Source organism: Geotrypetes seraphini, chromosome 1 (assembly GCF_902459505.1).
Source record: "Geotrypetes seraphini chromosome 1, aGeoSer1.1, whole genome shotgun sequence".
Lineage (NCBI taxonomy): Eukaryota > Metazoa > Chordata > Amphibia > Gymnophiona > Dermophiidae > Geotrypetes > Geotrypetes seraphini.
In genome coordinates this window covers 61669817-61689305 of record NC_047084.1, presented here as the reverse complement: position 1 = coordinate 61689305, position 19489 = coordinate 61669817, and the positions used below count along the sequence as shown (strand labels likewise).

Below are 19489 nucleotides of genomic sequence, written 5' to 3'. Positions count from 1 at the left end.
CCCATCCATCCGCGTGCACCACCAAGCCACGCCCCCCCCCCCCCCATGATAGATAAATTTGAACGCATTGCGGCGGAGAGAACCTGTTCCTTGAAAAAATTTGAATGAATATGGGCTCCCTTGTTAGAATTTGCTAAACTTCCCTACACAGACAAACACTGATATTTCCCATGTCCTTGGGTTTCTTGAGCATGATTTGAACTTGAATTATTGTCTACTCGCTAATAGAGTTGAACCTTCTCTTAGGTTTTCAATAGGTTTCTTTACTTATTTTAAGCACACACACAAAAAAAACCCCATCCAATTTTTACAGTTCTTTCTTTGACAAACACTTGGCTCTTGCACTGCTATGTGGCACCTGGGCACCACTTGCCTGGCTGGGTCGGCTGTCACAAATCATTTCTTCTAGCCCACCTGCCAAACTGCAAAGCTGGGATTTCATTTAGTACAGCCCAGCCATTTCCCAGTCTTCTCCCCAAGCTAGGGTTCAGGGCAACAAAGGCAGGCAACTCTGCTTTATGCTTTCTTCACTGGGGGGAAAAAAAACCCTTACAGAATTTTCAGAGAGAGGACCCCCCCTCCCCTCCGAATAACTGACCAGTACAAAAAGCCAAATCTAAGCTTATGCTATGGTTCTCTCTCTCTATTAAGGAGCCCCTCCCAACAGGGAAAAACATTCAGCCCTGGGCTCTCACTGCTATGTGAAACAAACTAAACAAGGCAACAGGCTTTGCAAACTTTGAGAGAGAGAAAAAAAAACAAAACAAAAAACCTCTGACCTGTTCCAGACTGCTCCACTAAAACTCCACAGATTCAGGGCACTGCTCTGCGTTTGGAATACACTCCCAGTCCATTTGAGAAACACACTCTTCACTCTCAGCTGGATTCAGTTCCTCCATGCAGATGTCTCCTGGCCTGTCTGTAGAATCCTAGCTGCTCTCAGCTCTGGTGTTCTCACCCAGCTCCTGCTCTGCTGCTGGAAAAGGGCTCTCTCAATCTATGCCCCTCCCCCTTGATTACCTCAGGTGCAGGTTTGCTGAGCTGGTTGATTCCTTGCCAGTGCACATTCTTGCCTTTTCTTAAAGGGCCAGACTTAAAAGGAGCAGCACAGAAATATTTCTCCTTTCTGGGCTGTGCTATCCTGGCTCTGATTCTGGACACAGGGGTAGGACTAACATGGGCTGATTCGGAATCAAAGTCCATTATCTCAGGGTCTGGGAAGCGCAGCGCAGGGTTCCCTGTACAGAAGGAAAAAAATGAAGGTGGAACTAGAGAGCCCAGTGAAGTATAACAGAGGCAGAGTGAAAAAATCCAGAGTGGATTCCTTCTGAAGCAGCATGCAGCTATAGGGAAATAACCCAACTGTCTAGAACAGGGGGTAAGCAAGTCCGGTCCTCGAGAGCCACAGGCAGGTCAGGTTTTCAGAATATTAACAATAAATACGCACAAGATAGATTTGCATCTCAAGGAGGCAGGGCAAGCAAATACATCTCATACATATTCATTACTAAGCAACTTATATGCTTTTGCAATCTGTAACAGCGAGTAATGAACCAGCAGCCAAGTCTCAGTCAAGTAACAGCAATTAAGTATTTCTGTTTGTGTTGTGTATTGTCGGTAGTATTGTTATATATTTGGTGGTTGTATTACAATATGTTTATTGTATTATGTTCCTTTTCTGTCTCATTGATATATGTGTAGTATGTGATGGTTGTAATTTGTTATTTCTCATTGGATATCTTATTGTACTCCGCATAGAATTGCAGGATATGTGGAATATAAATTTTTAAAAATAAATAAATAAATAAATAAACTGGGAAGAAAAAGCTGGAAGCAACAAAAGAAAATGCTTTTTTTTTTTACCTGCATTAATCAGGTCTGGATCTACTTCATCTTTTCGTGGATACGGTCCCTGACAACAAAACCCAATAGCATGAGACAAAACCAGCACATACTAGCTAGTCAGAACTGGATTAATAAAACAATCTGAGTAAAGACTTAAATTAAATACAGTTTGCTCATGTTGGATGGCTTCTTCCTTGTGGTGTTATTTCTCTTTAAAAAAGCTTCAAAGGCACCAGATTTGTGTTTAATTAGCTGTACATAATTTGCTTTCTGAAATAATTGTTCTATTAACAGATATTTTATACCTTTATATAAAGAAATTATTTGTCATATTCATCAGTAGCATGTGCTTCTTCTGAATTTTAACACAGCTGTTTGATTTTTCACAAGGAGAAATTAGGGCTTACCTCTAATTTTTTTTTCTTTTAGTCCCTTCAGACAGATGGATGGGTTTACGCTCTTCTACCAGCAGATGGAGACTGAGAACACATTGAATTCCATCAGTAGTACGAGTGGACTATACAATCCCTCTTAGAATCAGCCTGATGAATAGTCAAGCAGGAATTTCAAACTAATGCATTGGGGGGGGGGTGTTTTCTTTGTAAAATACAACTGATGGAGAAGTATTGAAACACGCAATCAACTGTCCCCACAGTTTGCCAGCTATACCAGACAAACCAGATGTCACTGCTATGCCATTACTATTTACACTCCCCAGAAAAAAGGAAAGCAAAAAAGAACAAAATTTCCATTTAGCATTCCCGAGAAAAAAATCGACTCTTCGCATCATCAAGAAAAAACAATGGGTGGGTTCTGTGTCAGTCTGAAGGGGCTAAAACAAAGAAAATTAGCAGGTAAGCCCTAATTTCTCCTTTTTTAGTGGCCCTCCAGACTGGCACAGATGGATAGGATGTACCAAAGCAGTACCCAACATGGGTGGAACCTGTCAAAAACAGCGTCCCGATACGTCTGAATGTCCATCCAATAGTGACACACAAAAGAATGCAGAGACCACCAAATTGCAGCCTTACAGATATCCACCGGGGGTACAATAGAACTCTCTGCCCAGGATGCTACTTGACCCCGTGAGGAATGAGTCTTGAGAAAGTCCAGAACTGGCTTCTTCTGAAGTGGGTATGCCAAAGTGATAGCCTCCTTGATCCTTCGTTCACCTTCCTCCTGCTAGGAGAACAAAATGATGATCTGAATGCCAGAACTCTTGCATCCTTTACACGTAAGTGCGAAAGACCCTGTGGATATCCAATTTGTGTAACTGCCTCTGCTCTAAAGTACGCTTCTGACTACCCAAAACTGGAAGGGCAACTGTCAATTCACATGAAAGGGGGAAATGACTTTAGGAAGGAAGAAAGGAACAAGTCACAGCACCACACGTTTCCTCAAAAATTCCAAGAAGAAAGTTCTAAAAGAAAAGGCTTGCAACTCTGACCCATGTCTTGCAGAAGTAATAGCTACCAGAAATACCACATTCAAAGTAAGATCTTTCAGCATGCAGGAACTCAGAGGCTCAAAAGGAGGATGAATGAGCATGGAAAGGACCAGATTGTGATCTCAGGCTGGAAACTAAGGGTGAACCAGAGGCCGGATCATCTTCGAAGCTCTCAAGAAATGGATCACATAAGGAAGAGACTACAACTGCCAATTGCGCAAAGGCCCCCTAAAAAAAACACAAGGACGCCACTTGAAACCACAAGGAGGACCAGGCAAAGCCTTGCTCCAGGCCATCCTGCAAAAATTCCAAAATGTACAGCAAAGACACACGCAGGGGAACCACCGCCGAGAGGATCACCAGTCCTCGAAAAGGCACCAGATACGCACATAAGCCTGAGAAGTAGAGGACCTCCGAGATCCCAAAAGAGTAGAGACCACCTTATCTGAACATCCTTTCTTGCTTAGGTATTCCCTTTCAAGAGCCAAGCCGTACGACAAAAGGGACCCAGATCAATCAAAGAGATGGAAACCTGAGTCAGGTTGTTTGAGAAGGCCAGAGGAAGGCAGTCTGCCACAAATACAGGATGTCCGGGGCAATACTTGGAGAGACCTACCAGGAAAGAGACTTAGGAGTTCTGATCAATAAGCCGTCGATGAAGCCGTCTGCACAATGCGCTGCGGCGGCAAAAAGGGCGAACAGAATATTAGGAATGATAAAGAAGGGGATCACCAACAGATTGGAGAAGGTTATCATGCCACTGTACAGGGCCATGGTGCGCCCTCACCTGGAGTATTGCATCCAGTACTGGACGCCGTATATGAAGAAGGACACAGTACTACTCAAAAGGGTCCAAAGAAGAGCGACTAAAATGCTTAAGGGGCTGGAGGAGTTGCTGTACAGTGAGAGATTAGAGAAACTGGGCCTCTTCTCCCTTGAAAAGAGGAGACTGAGAGGACACATGATCGAAAAATTCAAAATACTGAAGGGAATAGACTTAGTAGATAAAGACAGACTATTCACACTCTCCAAGGTAGGGAGAACAAGAGGGCACTCTCTAAAGTTGAAAGGGGATAGATTCCGTACAAACGTAAGGAAGTTCTTCACCCAGAGAGTGGTGGAGAGCTGGAATGCTGTTCCAGAATCTGATGTAGGGGAAAACACCCTCCAGGGTTTCAAGACTAAGCTGAACAAGTTCCTACTAAACTGGGACGTATGCAGGTGAGGCTGGACTCATTTAGAGCACTGGTCTTTGACCTGGGGGCCGCCGTGTGAGCGGACTGCTGGACAGGATGGACCACTGGTCTGACCCAGCAGAGACAATTCTTATGTTCTTATGAATGGGTACTTGTATGCCGCCTTTTTGTTACTTTGGCATTTCAAAGCTGATATTCAAAGTGGTAGGCACTGGAGGATTAAGTGACTGGCCCAGGGTCACATGGAGCAGCACCATGATTTGAGCTCACAACCTCTGGGTGCAGAGGCAGCAGCTCAACCAGTGAGTCAAAACCCATCCTCTAGATCCCCAAACCACGGACGCCTGAGCCGATCCTGAGCCACTATGATCACGCAATGTGAAGAACTCTGCCCATCAGCAATCACAGAGGAAAACATACAGCAGACCAGCCGGCGGCCAATCCTGCACTAGAGCATCCAGCCCCTGAGCCTGATAATCTCTGCGCCAACTGAAGAACCTCCGCACCTTGGAGCTGAAATGCTGGCCATGGGATCCATCATCGGCCAACCCCATGACTGAACTATCAGATTCAAGGCCTCCATCCTGAGGCACCACTCACTGGGATCCAGCACATGACAATTGAGGAAATCTGCCTGGACATTGTTCAATCCCGCTATGTGGGAAGCCATGATGTCCAAGAGGTGAACCTCCGCTCATTCCATGAGAAGTGCCGTCTGCTGCGCTACTAGATGGTTCCCCCCGTCGATTGACATAGGCCGCCACTGTGGCATTGTTGGAGAGAACCCAAACAGCTTTTCCCTCCAGGAAGGACTGGAAGGCCACAAGCGCCAACCGAATGGCTCTAGTCTCCAGAATGTTAATCAACCATGAGGCCTCCTCCTCCAGCGACCAGCTGAACAACTGAGACACTGGGCTCCCCAACTGAGAAGACTGGCATCCATGAGAAGAGCTGTCCACTAGGACTGATCCAGACTCATCCCCAGGACCAGATTGTGGGACTGAAGCCAACAGCGCAGATTGTAACGAATAAGACCACAAAGGGTAACTGGAGCGTCCAAATCGTGAACTTGCAGAGACCATCTCTGAAGAAGCACAGACTGGAGGAGATGCATGTGAGTGAGTACCCACTAAACCACCTACAATGAGGTCGCCATCGACCCCAAGACCTGAAGAAACTCCTGCGCCTGGAGGCAGCGAGAACACACAAGGGAGCAAATCTGACTGCAACTTCTGCACCTTAGCCTCAGGAAGGAACACCCTCCCCAGACCAGTGTTTAAAAGAATTCCAAGATATTCCAAGTATTGAGACAGAGCCAATTGACTCTTGGAAAGGTTGACTAGCCAGTCGACTGCAGCAATTCCAAGACATGGGCAGTGACTCAGGAGCGCTCCTAGAAGGACTTTACTCAAATCAACCAATCATCCAGATAAGGATGAACCAAAATGCCCTCCTTGCACAAAGCTGCTGTCCCCACTACCATAATCTTGTGAAGGTATGTGAAGCCATGGCCAGAACAAATGGAAGAGCACAGCAAAGGAACTGCTGGGAGTTCCAAATCGGGAAATTAAGGTAGGCCTGTGTCAGGTCGAGAGAAGTCAGAAACTCCCCAGCCTGAACTGCTAAGATCTCAGACTTTAAGGTCTCCATACAAAAGAAGGAACCCGGAGTACCTGGTTCACACCCTTTAGATCTAAGATAAGATGCCTTCTTGGGCCCCACAAAGTAAATTGCGTACCTCCTGGTACGAATCTCTTGAGGGGGCACAGGAACCACTCCATCAACTTCTGAAGAGTCTAATGAAACACCCACCTCTTCCAAGTGAACTGACGAAAAGAGAAAAAGATCTGGCAAGGACTGATCGAACTCGAGAGAATACCTGTCTTGAATCACTTCCAGGACCCACTGATCTGACGTAACCTCAGCCCACCCTCAGTAAAACTCCCCTAGCTGGGATTCCACCTGAACCAGGGGAGGGATCCGAGCACCGTCATTGTGTGGGTTGTGAGGAAAAGGCAAGAAAGGAGGCATGCCCCTCCCGACGTGTACCCCAAAAGGACTGCATATGCTGGAAAAACTGACCTCTGGAGGAAGAATCCACAGTGAAAACTCTGCCAGGATGATACCTACAAAAATCACGAAGATGACCTCGGCCGAATCCTCCTCTACCAGACTGCTGAGGCCTGTCCTCTGATAACAGAGGCACCTTGGAATCACCTACACTCAGCATCAGATTGTCCCAAGTCCTCTCCAAAGAGAATAGAGCCCTTAAAGGGAAATTTGCTGAGCATGGATTTGAAGGATGAGTCTACCAATCAACTACAAAGCTACAAAGTAGGCTTACTAGCCACTAGTGCTGCCCAATGCGCCGATTTGAATCAGTTCATTTTTTTTTAAATTGAGCTCACCGATTCGACCAGGTCTCCTAAAGCAGGAGCGGCAATGATACTTCTTGCTGGCTGTCCACTGCCATTGCTGCACCTGCTTTAGGGGGCCCCTCCGGTTAGTTGGGAAGTGTTGCAATGCATAAGCACTCTTTGTAGCGTCCTCTGGCATCCCAGACTCGCCTTCAGCTAATTAGGGCAGCTTGCAGAGGATTGCCGGTGCTGTAGCGATCCTAGCAGGCTGCTGTCATCCTACGTGGCATGTTCTCTCTGCCATAATCCTGCCCTAACATCAGAGGAGGGGTGGGAATGTGGCAGAGGGAACATGCTGCAGAGGCCAACAGTAGCCTGCTAGGATCGCTACAGCACAGGCTGCCCTAATTAGCTGAAGGTGAGACCAGGACGCCAGGGGGGAAGCCGGAGGATGCTACAAAGAAGGGAGGGGAATATGCAGGTCTTCGGGGGGGCCCTGGTGTAGAAGTACACTGAGGGAGGGAAGGGGTTCCAAAGAGACATGCATATGCCGGACTGGGGGGGTTAAGAAGGGGAAGAAATAATGGGTCTAAAAACAGGAGAGGGAAAGAGATGGTGGAATTTAGGGAGGGAAGGAACAGAAAGAGAGAGAAGTTGGACACAAAGGATGGTGTGGGCGGGGGGAAAGAGATACTGGAAAGGAGGGTAGTTGGGAAGAGAAAGGGAGAGCTGGTGGACCCTGGGGTGGTGGGGAATGAGGAAGAGATGCTGGATGAAAGGGTAGATGAGAAAAGAAGAGATGGTGGATCTGGGGATGGTGGGGTCCATTGCTGCAGCTGCAGGGATGGAGATGAAAAAAAGGAAAGATGCCAGACCTCCGGGGGAGGGAAGGGAAATGAAAGGGGAGGACAGATATGGAAAATGGAAGGTTAGCACGAATAAAGAAGAAAACGACAAATGGGAAAGCGAGTTATCACAAGACGTTTGTCGCAGAGCCTGGGACCAACATGATTTGAATAATGACCAGACAACAAAAGGTAGAAAAAATAATTTTATTTTCTGTTTTGTGATTACAAGGTGTCAGATCTGAAAAGTGTATCCTGCCAGAGCTGGTATTAGGCCACGAACGTTTACTAGGATTTAATAGAGAGAGGAAAAGTCTTTTTTGTTTATTTTGTTTATACCACAGCGCCAGTGTGGGTAGAAGAGGGCAAAGGGGGTAGGGTGAAACATAGATGAAACATAGATGACAGCAGAAAAGGGCTACAGCCCATCAAGTCTGCCCACTCTGCTTACCCACCCCCTGTCTATGCCCTAATGACCCAATTTCCTTATCTTGACCCTCGTAGGGATCCCACATGGGTATCCCATTTATTCTTAAAGTCTGGCACGCTGTCTGCCTCGATCACCTGCACAGGATGTTTGAAAAAACACCCAATTGGGCAGGAAAATCAAATCAAAAAATCGAATTCTATAGGATGAAATCGGGCAGCACTACTAGCCACCTCTAAGGCCATAGACTTAGCAAAAGCCCACAACCAATTGTATATGGTTTGCAAAAGGTAAGAAGAGCTGAGCTCAATCTTAGTGACCTCCTGATCCATCAGAGACCAGTCGTTGGACTGCCTATCCAACACATGCTCAGCCCATCTGAAGCATGCCCTGGCCACTAGAACATCACAAATTGCTGCCTGCTTAAGATGAGATTCCATCTTCCGGTCCTGGGGGGCCCCCTCAGGGCTGAGTCCCCCTCCACCAGAACTGTATGCCTCTTGGCAATGGCCAAAACTACTGCATCCACAACCAGTGGACATAAGGAATCCCTGTTGGAATCAGGAATTGGATAAAGCTGGGACCTAGACCACACCAGCTGAAAAGGGACATCTGGGGTGTTCCACTGTGTGTGCACAATATCCTAGATATACTTATGCATGGGAAAGGAACAAGAGGCCGTCTGAATCTTTCAAAGAGAATCCACCACCCAAGGGGCCTCTTTAGACTTCTTCAAAACACCAACACAAAATAGATGACACTTGAGTACCTGTAGTTCCTACCAGTGAAAAATGCGTACAACCGAAGTGTCCTCCACTGCATGTGGCTCCGACACCCAGTCACCCATGTCGTCTGCCCCTTCCCTCCCCGAGGGTCCTGCAGATACCCAGAGAAACCCAGGTCCTCATCTGACACCATCCAGAAACACCATGTCCTCCAACGAAAGATGCTGCCATTTAGGCAGATGAGGGAGGGCTAGCAATGAAGAAAAAGACTTCCCCCCCAGATTAGACCACCGGGGCATTCAAAGGAGCACCAGCTGTGTACAGGCAGTACGCCTTGTAGATAGCCAGCACAAAATCTGGGGAAAAACCCACTGGCGGGAGGGAATCACGCCCAACCACAGAGGAAGAGGCCTGGCTAACCTGTTCCTGCCTTTCCAATCTAGGCTGGAGCTCAGCAGAAGACTCAGACAAAATGGTGGAATTTCCTGCCAAACAAGAAAAGCCCGCCGAAAAAGACTCCCCTGAGGTCAAAAATACTGAAGAGGCCTGCAAAGAACCAGCCACAAAAAGGGAATCCCCAGAAAACCCCAACACAACAGCAAGGGAATCCCCAATGCTTGCGACAGTAAGAGAACCTGGGATCCCCACCAGCAGCAGCCGCAATGGCTGGGGAAGCCTCAGAGCATTCAGCGGTTAGGGAAACCTGGGCATCCCCATCGCCCATGATTGACTCCATTCGTGGTTGCCAGGGAATCCCTCTTGCCGGCACCCAAAGCTGACCCAGCTGATAGAAACCTCGGTGGGAACACACTGAGCACTTCTTAGGCTCAATTCAGACACTGGTTAGCTAAAAGGGAGAAAACTTAATGAATGAAAGGCTTCCCTTCAGATCGGCACTAAGAAAAATCAATGGCTCTTCCTCTGGGTTGGGTTTATTTTTTCTTTTTTGTAAACTTTAATGCTTAAGGAGAAGACCCTACTGGCTCTCCAAGTTGTAGTCAGTGCCCACAGGCAAGGCATACATCTGAGGTATCTCTAAATAACAATTGGGGAGGTGAGGGAATGGGGGGAGAGGGATTCGGCCGCCTGAGTGTGACACCCCAGCTCAATCCAGGTAATAACAGGCCAGAAAAGGCCCCTGCCTATCCTCTCCAACAGTTCCTATGGCAAAGCCTAGAAAATAGAACAGAACTGCACACCTCCACCTGCTGGAGACCAAGGTCTAGATGCATTAAACAGGGTTGGTAAGACCGCATGGTCTGCTGTGGTCCAATTTTTGGCCAATGCTCAAAAAGTTTGCATGCAAATGATTTGAGTGGAGGTTCGTCGTAATCCCCATCTGATCCCATCGATGAATCACTGTGAGAGCAACTCTGGTGGATTAGCTCAGAACCACTCCAACTCAAGCAACCCCAAGCCCCTCCCCTGTATCTCACTTTAGAAGCCAGCAAGAGGGATGCCACTCCCTCTTGCCAGTAGGCCCTCCTTTTCATAATGGTGGGCCTTTCCCTTCCCGGTGCATCCTGGGATGTACCAGGGAGGGGCTAAGGTCTTGATAGGAGGGGCTTATCAAGGACAATGTGTGGCTTGGCTCACTTTTTTTTTTAAATGGGGGAGATATTGTGTGTGTGTAACATATGTACAGCATCTGTGCGCCCAATAAAAACAACAACAACAACAAAAAAGTATGGTGTGTTATAAACATATTAATTTCAGGGCTGAACTAAAGCAATCACTTTTTTTGTACATCAGGAAGCCATGTTGGAGCATCAATCACTCTGCTAGTTTACAGGGCATTTCAATATCAATGACCTTATTTGCATGGCCGGATTGGAAAATGAACAATCGTGCACAAAACCACACGGTGAGTTGTTTTGTGCATCGGGTCTGCCAATCTGATCGTCATTAAATCAGTTAAAACTGGTTTAGTGATGATCTGGGCCTGAGAACAGACTGATTCTAAGAGGGACTGCAAAGCCCACTTGTACTGCTGATAGAATTCAGTGTGTTCTCAGTCTCCACTTGCTGGTAGAGGAGCATTCCAGTCTAGAGGGATACTAAAGAATATGACATTTTATCCATATAAAAGCAATAACTTGGGGGGGAAAAAAAAGACTTCTTTGTGATGGAGAGAATTCTATAATGCTCAGGTATAGAATGTGCTTCTTTATAAAAAACTAGGGGGGGGGGACATCGAAAGATTAGTTTCTTACCTTTGCTAATCTTTCTTTTAATACCACACTCTATTCCTAGACTAGTGGGTTATTTTCCCATACTCGCCAGAGTTTGTAGGAAGCCTCATAACACAAAGTCTTGAGTCTCTCCCATCCTACCTCAGGACTGCCCCCCAGGAAATCAGTTGGTGACAATGCAGCCAAGAATTTCTGTAGAGGACAAAGGGAAAAGAGAGGGGGTACAGTGATCACTGCATGGTACTCATTCAAAAGCAAAGGTTCTAGACTTTAAAAAAACTAACTTTGTTCGGATGGGGGTTTACCGTACACAAAGGAACTGTTGTCTGGGTGGGAACGTCTGAAAGGAGTGGAAATGCGGTGGGCAAAACTGAAACGAGCGATTGTAAGGGAGACAAACCTTTTGGGAGGCAAGTATCGTATTTTTTCGCACTATAAGATGCACCCTAGATTTAGAGGAGGAAAACAAGAAAAAAAAACATTCTGAACCAAATTGTATACTAATATATACCCAGCACCTTTAAATTCCCCTCTCTATCAATAATTACTTTTAACATAACATAAAAACTTTATATACCGCAAAATTATTTTCGGTTCAATGTGATTATAAAAATATAAGTACAAGAAAAAAAAGATAATTTTAACAATGGTAATAAGTAAAAAAACAATTTGCATGAAGTAGAAGGCACTTAGGTAAATTAGGATTACAATATAGCTTGAGTGCCTAAGTAGTAGTAGTACAAACTATACGTTAAAAGAATGAAAGACAAAATAAAAAATAACAGGTAGAAAAGCAAAATACCTGAGAGGGAGGTATAATAGAGAGTGACAGTCATTCGATCTTAGAAGACGGAAGGGCAGGCCGACCACAGAAAATCTGCCAATGTCAGGTCCCATAGACTCCAGGCTCCTGAAGAGAGGGAGCAGAGTCAAGACTGCCATTGCCGGCAAAGGAACAGCTGAAGGGTAAATCAGTCAACCGCTCCCAATGAAACATATTCGCCAGGGGCTCTCGATTCGCTTTGTCTTGGTTTTGGTTCTTTTGCGTCAGACTCCAAGTAGGAGGTGAAACCAGCTGTGAGGAACCAACTCCACCATCAGGCAGAAGCTAAAGAGCTGAAGCAGGCTACCGCACAGCAGGAGAGCAGAGCCAAAAGGACTCTCCTAATGCTGCAGGACGCTCCAGCTGAGTCTCCTCCGTTGACGCACAACTCTCACATCCTCTACAATACTCTGCCCTCAACCCGGTAAGCATCAGAAGATTGATGAGAGAAATCTCCCGGAAGAAAGGAAAGTAGAAAGTAGGGGGGTTACATTCGCTTCATAAGCCGCATCCTTATTTCCACTTTTTGGGGGGAAAAAGTGTGTCTTATGGAGCAAAATAATACGGTAAGTAAAAGTAAGAGAAGGCTGCTTTGGTTCTCAAAAGTAGTAGTTGAGAAGGTAAGGAATAATAGGTTAGCTTTCATAAACTACAAAAAATCGCAGAAAGAAGACAACAGGCAAAAATATCTTGAAAAGTTGTGGGGAGGCTGGTTGTGAAGTCAGGAAAGCAAAGATGCAAATGAAAGAAAAAATAGCTAAAATGGTAAAACGGGGAGACAAAGACAATTTTTAGATATATTAGTGACAGGAAGAAGTGCAAAAGTGGCATTGTGAGACTCAAAGGTGAAAGGGAGGAATATTTAGAAGCTGAAAAAGAAAAGGCTGAATTGCTTAACAAATATTTCTGTTCTATGTTCACAGCTGAAGTGCCAGCAGCGGGATCGCAGAAGACAAATGTGAATAGGGATGGAGGAGTAATAGACCCTGACCAATTTTCAGAGGGTTGTGTTTGTGAGGAGCTAGCTAAAATAAAGGTAGACAAAACGATGGGGCTGGATGGTGTACATCCAAGTGTGCTGAAGGAACTTAGGGAAGTTCTGGTAGCTCCGCTGAATGACCTTTTCAATGAGCTTCTAGAGTCGGGAGTGGTACCGGAGCACTGGAGAAGGGCAGATATGGTCCTTCTCCACAAAAGTGGAAGTAAGGAAGAAGTAGGGAATTACAGGCCGGTAAGTCTTACTTCTGTGGTAAGCAAATTAATGGAAATGCTTTTAAAATAAAGAATGGTCAAGTTTCTGGAATCCTGTGGATTACAGGACTGGAGGCAACATGGATTCAGCAGAGGGAGGTCTTGTCAGACAAATCTGATCAATTTCTTTGACTGGGTAACCAGAGAATTGGATAGACAATGTGTACTAGATATGGTGTATTTAGATTTTAGCAAAGCCTTTGACAGTGTACCACTCAGACATCTAATAAATAAACTGAGTACCCTTGGGAATGGTCCCAAAGTGACAAGGCTGGGTCAGGAACTGGTTGAGTGGAGGGTGACAGAGGGTAGTGATCAATGGAGATCGCTCTGAGGAAAGGGATGTTACCAGTGGTGTGCCTCAAGGTTCTGTTCTTGGGCCTGTTCTTTTTAACATTTTTATAAATGATACTGCTGAATGGATGTCAGGTAAGATTTGCCTCTTTGCAGATGATACCAAAATCTGCAATAGAGTAGATAACCCGGATGGTGTTAATAACATGAAGAAAGACCTAGCGAAGCTTGAAGAATGGTCTGAAATTTGGCAGCTAAAATTTAATGCTAAGAAATGCAAGGTCATGCATTTGGGCTGCAAAAACCTGAAGAAACGGTACAGTTTAGGGGGTGAAGAACTTATGTGCATGACAGAAGAGCGGGACTTGGGTGTGATTGTATGTGATGATCTTAAGGTGGCCAAATAGGCTGAAAAGATGAAAGTGAAAACTAAAAGAATGCTAGGATACATAGGTAGAGGTATGGCCAGTAGGAAAAAGGAGGTATTGATGCCTCTGTATAAGAATCTGGTGAGACCTCATTTAGAATATTGTGTGCAATTCTGGAGGCCACACCTTCAAAAAGATATAAAAAGAGTCGGTCCAGAGGAAGGCTACTAAAATGGTATGTGGTCTTCATGATAAGGCGTATGGGGAGAGACTTAAAGATCTCAATCTGCAATAGAGTAGATAACACGGATGGTGTTAATAACATGAAGAAAGACCTAGCGAAGCTTGAAGAATGGTCTGAAAATTGGCAGCTAAAATTTAGAAACATAGAAACATAGAAATTGACGGCAGAAAAGGGCTATAGCCCATCGAGTCTGCCCATACCAATGACCCACTCCCTGATTCTTACTCTCCTAGAGATCCCACATGAATATCCCATTTTCTCTTGAAATCTAACACGCTGCTGGCCTCAATCACCCTCTGAGGCAGCTCGTTCCAATGATCTACCACCCTTTCAGTGAAGAAGTACTTCCTCGCATCACCCTGAAATTTCCCTCCCCTGATTTTCAGCGAGTGTCCTCTGGTTACTGAGGGCCCTGTAAGACTGAAGATATCATCTTTCACCTCTATACGCCCAGTAATATACTTAAAGGTCTCAATCATGTCCCCTCTCTCTCTTCGCTCCTCCAGTGAGTACATCCTCAGTTTTTTTAACCTTTCTTCATACGTGAGTTCCCTGAGCCCCAAAACCATCCTGGTAGCCATTCGCTGAACCGACTCAATTCTCAACACATCTTTTCGGTAGTGTGGTCTCCAGAATTGAATACAATACTCGAGATGAGGTCTCACCATGGATCTGTACAGCGGCATTATGACTTCAGGTTTTCTGCTGACAAAACCCCTACGGATACAGCCCATCATTTGTCTTGCCTTGGACGATGCCTTCTCTACTTGATTGGCAGCCTTCATATCGTCGCTAATGATCACTCCTAAATCACGTTCCACCGTGGTCCTGGACAAGGTTTCACCATTTAGTGTGTAAGTTCTGTGTGGATTTTTTTTGCCTAGGTGCATTACTTTACATTTTTTAGCATTGAAGCCCAGCTGCCAAGTTGATGACCACTGTTCAAGCTGTCTTAGGTCCTGCGTCATAAAGTCAGGCACACTGCTTTTGCCAACTATGTTGCATAGTTTAATGCTAAGCATTTAATGCTAAGAAATGCAAAGTCATGCATTTGGGCTGCAAAAACCTGAAGGAACGGTACAGATTAGGGAGTGAAGAGCTTATGTGCATGACAGAAGAGCAGGACTTGGGTGTGATTAAACGTGATGATCTTAAGGTGGCCAAACAGGTTAAAAAGGTGACGGCGAAAGCTACAAGGATGCTAGGTTGCATAGGGAGAGGTATGGCCAGTAGGAAAAAGGAGGTATTGATGCCTCTGTATAAGACTCTGGTGAGACCTCATTTAGAATATTGTGTGCAATTCTGGAGGCCGCACCTTCAAAAAGATATAAAAAGAGTACGTCCAGAGGAAGGCTACTAAAATGGTGTGTGATCTTCATGAGAAGGCATATGGGGACAGACTTAAAGATCTCAATCTGTATACTTTGGAGGAAAGGCAGAAGAGGGGAGATATGATAGAGTCGTTTAAATACATATATAATATAAATGTGCATGAGTCAAGTCTCTTTCATTTGAAAGGAAACTGCAATGAGAGGGCATAGGACAGGGATGTCAAAGTCCCTCCTCAAGGGCCGCAATCCAGTCAAGTTTTCAGGATTTCCCCAATGAATATGCATGAAATCTATTAGCATAAATGAAACCAGTGCATGCAAATAGATCTTATGCATATTTATTTGGGAAATCCTGAAAATCCGACTGGATTGCAGCCCTTGAGTAGGGACTTTGACACCCCTTGGCATAGGATGAAGTTAAGAGGTGATAGGCTCCGGAGTAATCTGAGGAAATACTTTTTTTACGGAAGAAACAGAGACTGTGTCTGAATTCAAGAGGGCCTGGGATAGGCATATGGAATCTCTCAGAGATAGGTTACCGTGGATGGGCAGACTAGATGGGTCAATTGGCCTTTATCTGCCGTCATGTTTCTATGTTTCCACTCTAATCTGCTCATAACAGGAAATTTAGAACAGCAACAATTGAAACAGGTTATTAAACACTAGAAACCTGAATGACAAAATACAGTACTATAAAGGAGACACAGCCTGCATTGTTAGAAAGGGGGGGTGTGTGCCTGAACTAGGGACCCCCCAAAACTAAGTGCTAAACCTATTCTGATGGCACTTTTATAAAGGCTGGTCAGAAAACAGAAATCCATCTTACCAGTACATATAAAGCTAGACAATCGGCGAATCAGCAAATCCTAGGGTGGGTTCCAGGAATAGAGTGTGAATTTACAAGAAAGAAGATTAACAGAGATAAGAACCTAATTTTTCATTCTTGCACAATCCTACTCTATTCCTGAACTATTGGGACGTAACAGAGCAGTTCCAGAGACACACAGTGGGACAGATGAGCCTGTTGCCAAAACGGAGGAGCCAATAGCAGAATCCTGCTGGGTTGTCACATCGATCCTGTAAAATTTGGTTAACATATGCAAGAAGGACCAGGTCGCAGCCCTCCAAATCTCCTCCATGAGATCACCAAAGACTTATCCTAGGAGAACGAGATGCCTCTGGTAGAATGAGTCCTCACCAAGATGGGGGGCTTCTTACTGGCTGCTACATAAGCAGAGGAAATAGCCATATGGATTCATCTGGAAATGGTGACCCTAGAAGATGGCCTGCCCTTGTGGGCGGGACCCGCTAGTACAAAGAGATGGTCGGAGAGATGAAAATCATTCATAACCTCCAGGTACCGCGATAGGATCCAGTGCAAATCCAGGGACTGCAATACATAATCTTGTTCCCTCAAACCGGAGGAAGAAAAGGCTGGACGTGGAACTTCCTGGTTAATGTGGAAGTCGCGATCACTTTCGGAAGCGAGGAGGGAACAGTGCACAGCACCATGCCAGAATTCATAATACGTAGAAAAGGATCCCGGCAAGAGAGCCTGAAACTCGGAAACCCTGTGGGCGGAAGTAATGGCCACTAGAAAGATGGTCTTGACCATAAGATCCACTAAAGATGCTTGCTTCAGGGGCTCATAAGGCGGATGAGCCAGAGATCGGAGAACCAAGTTGAGCTTCCAGGATGAACAGTGTAACTGCAGTGGGGGCTGAAGCCTCAAAGTGCCCTGCAGAAAATGGACTACATCTGGATGAGAGGCCAGATAGCCCTCAGGAGATTAGCGCCCAGACATGAAAGACCAGCAATCTGGACTTGAAGAGAAGCCATAGCAAGGCACTTTGTCAGGCCATCCTGAAGGAACGCCAGAATCAAGGGACCCGATAGTACTGTTTTTGTGCTTCTGGATGCACTATGCCTGATAACATCACCAAGCCTTTGCATAGGAAGCTACCATGGACGTCTTCTTGCTGTGGAGAGTGACAACGAAGGTTGAAGAATAGCCCCTGCTAACTAAGGCCATGTGCTAAATATCCAGGCCATAAGGCCCTGCATGAGGAGATGAGGATGACACAGAAGCCCCCTGCTTCCACTGTAGCCAAACCAGGTCAGCATACCAAGGGCGCCTCGACCAGTCAGGTGCAAAGAGGACCACTGGACCCCTGTGGGTCACTATTCTTCTCACTAGATGCCTGATGAAGGGCACAGAGGGAAGATATACAGTAGACCTATCCACGGCCAAGGTCGACTGAAGAACCGTTCTTGTTGGCCACCGATTTCATGAAGTCGAACTTGGAGCAATCCCAGCGTTCCACTATGCAGTTGAACACTCTTTGGGACAGGGACCACTCCCAGAGTCTGATGCTGAGATGATCCGCCTGGACGTTGTCCACTCTGGCAATGTATGCTGCTGATAGCATCACGAATTATGTCTCCAACTACCAGAAGAGAAACTTGGCCCCCATGCTCAGGGCAGCACTCCTGGTTCCCCCACCCCCCCCCCCCCCCCCGGTGATTGACATAAGCCACCATCGTGATGTTGTCTGATGCCGGAGATGACACCCGAAATGGAGAAGAGCCAATCAAATCGACCACTTCTGCTCGGAGAGGGCTCACCAGCACTGAACAGGGACGATCATGCAAATGGCATCCAAGCCTTTGAGACTAGCATCCGTCTTCAGAATTACCCACTCGGAAAGCTAGAGAGAAAGGAGGGGGAAAGAGAGGAGAGAGAGACAGGCTGGACTGCTCCGAGCCAACATCATCCAGAGCAGTGGAGCATGTAATGGATCCTACTGTGAGCTCCGGCGCAAAATCTGAGCAAAATAGGCTTTTACCCAAGGGACCACATCAATCATCACCACCATGGTCCCCAAAACCTGAAGATACAGCCAGGACGTTAGAATCGGGTATGCCAGGACATCCCTGACAAGCTCGTTCCATGTATCCACCACCCTCTGGGTGAAAAAGAACTTTCTGGCATTTGTTCTAAACCTGTCCCCTTTTAATTTCTCTGAGAGCCCCCTTGTACTTGTGGTTCCCCATAATCTGAAAAATCTGTCCCTGTCTACCTTTTCTATGCCCTTCAGGATCTTGAAGGTTTCTATCATGTCTCCTCTGAGTCTCCGCTTTTCCAGGGAGAACAGCCTCAGCTTTTTCAGTCTGTCAGTATATGAGAGGTTTTCCATACCCTTTATCAGTTTAGTTGCTCTTCTCTGGACTCCCTCAAGTACTGCCATGTCCTTCTTGAGGTACGGCGACCAGTACTGGACACAGTACTCCAGATGCGGGTGCACCATTGCACGATACAGTGGCAGGATGACTTCCTTCGTCCTGGTCGTGATACCCTTCTTAATGATACCCAACATTTTGTTTGCTTTCCTTGAGGCTGTGGCGCACTGTGCCGATGCCTTCAATGTTGTGTCTACCATCACTTCCAGGTCTCTTTCAAGGTTACTTACCCCTAGCAGTGATCCCCCCATTTTGTAGGTGAACATCGGGTTCTTTTTCCCTACATGCATGACCTTGCATTTCCCTATGTTAAAGCTCATATGGGTGAACCAAAATCCCCAAGATGCACAGATGGGCTGCCGCCACCACCATCACCTTGGAGAAGGCCCAGGGCACTGTCAGCAACATGAAGTGCAGCACAGCTAACTGATGTTGCTGCAGAACGTGGAGCCTCAGGTACTTCCTGTGGTCTGGAAAGATGGGAATATGGATATATGTCTTCGTCAGATCCAAGGAGGCCAGGAACTCCCCCAGAGCCACTGAGGCAATTACCGAATGAACAGTCTCCATCCGGAAGTGAAGCACTCTCAGGATCACATTGACTATCTTGAAATCCAGGATCGGCCTCCAATCATCTGAGTCTCTCTTTGGAATGATGAAATATATCGAGTATCTGCCAGAGCCCAAGTCTTGTCCTGGAACGGGCTCTATGTCCACAATGTCCAGCAACCTGTGGACCATGGCCTCCACCTAAGCCGCTTTCTCTGGCCTTCCCATGGGGGAATCCAGAAAATAATCTACCAAAGGACAATGAAATTCTAGCCTGTAGCCATCCTGGAGGATCTCCAGGACCCAGCGGTCTGAGGTGATGGCCTGCCATTTTGCCAGGAAGGCCAAGAGCTGC

At 46.1% G+C, this 19489-nt stretch overlaps 1 protein-coding gene across 1 annotated transcript in view; it reads right to left on the bottom strand.

The window, feature by feature from the left end:
• Positions 1-19489, bottom strand: part of OXCT1 (3-oxoacid CoA-transferase 1) — a 283735-nt gene that overhangs the window by 102122 nt on the left and 162124 nt on the right. Inside the window, exon 11 of the mRNA XM_033932237.1 lies at positions 1864-1912. Within this exon, the coding sequence (XP_033788128.1) occupies positions 1864-1912 (49 nt within the window). The remainder of the gene's footprint in view (positions 1-1863; positions 1913-19489) is intronic.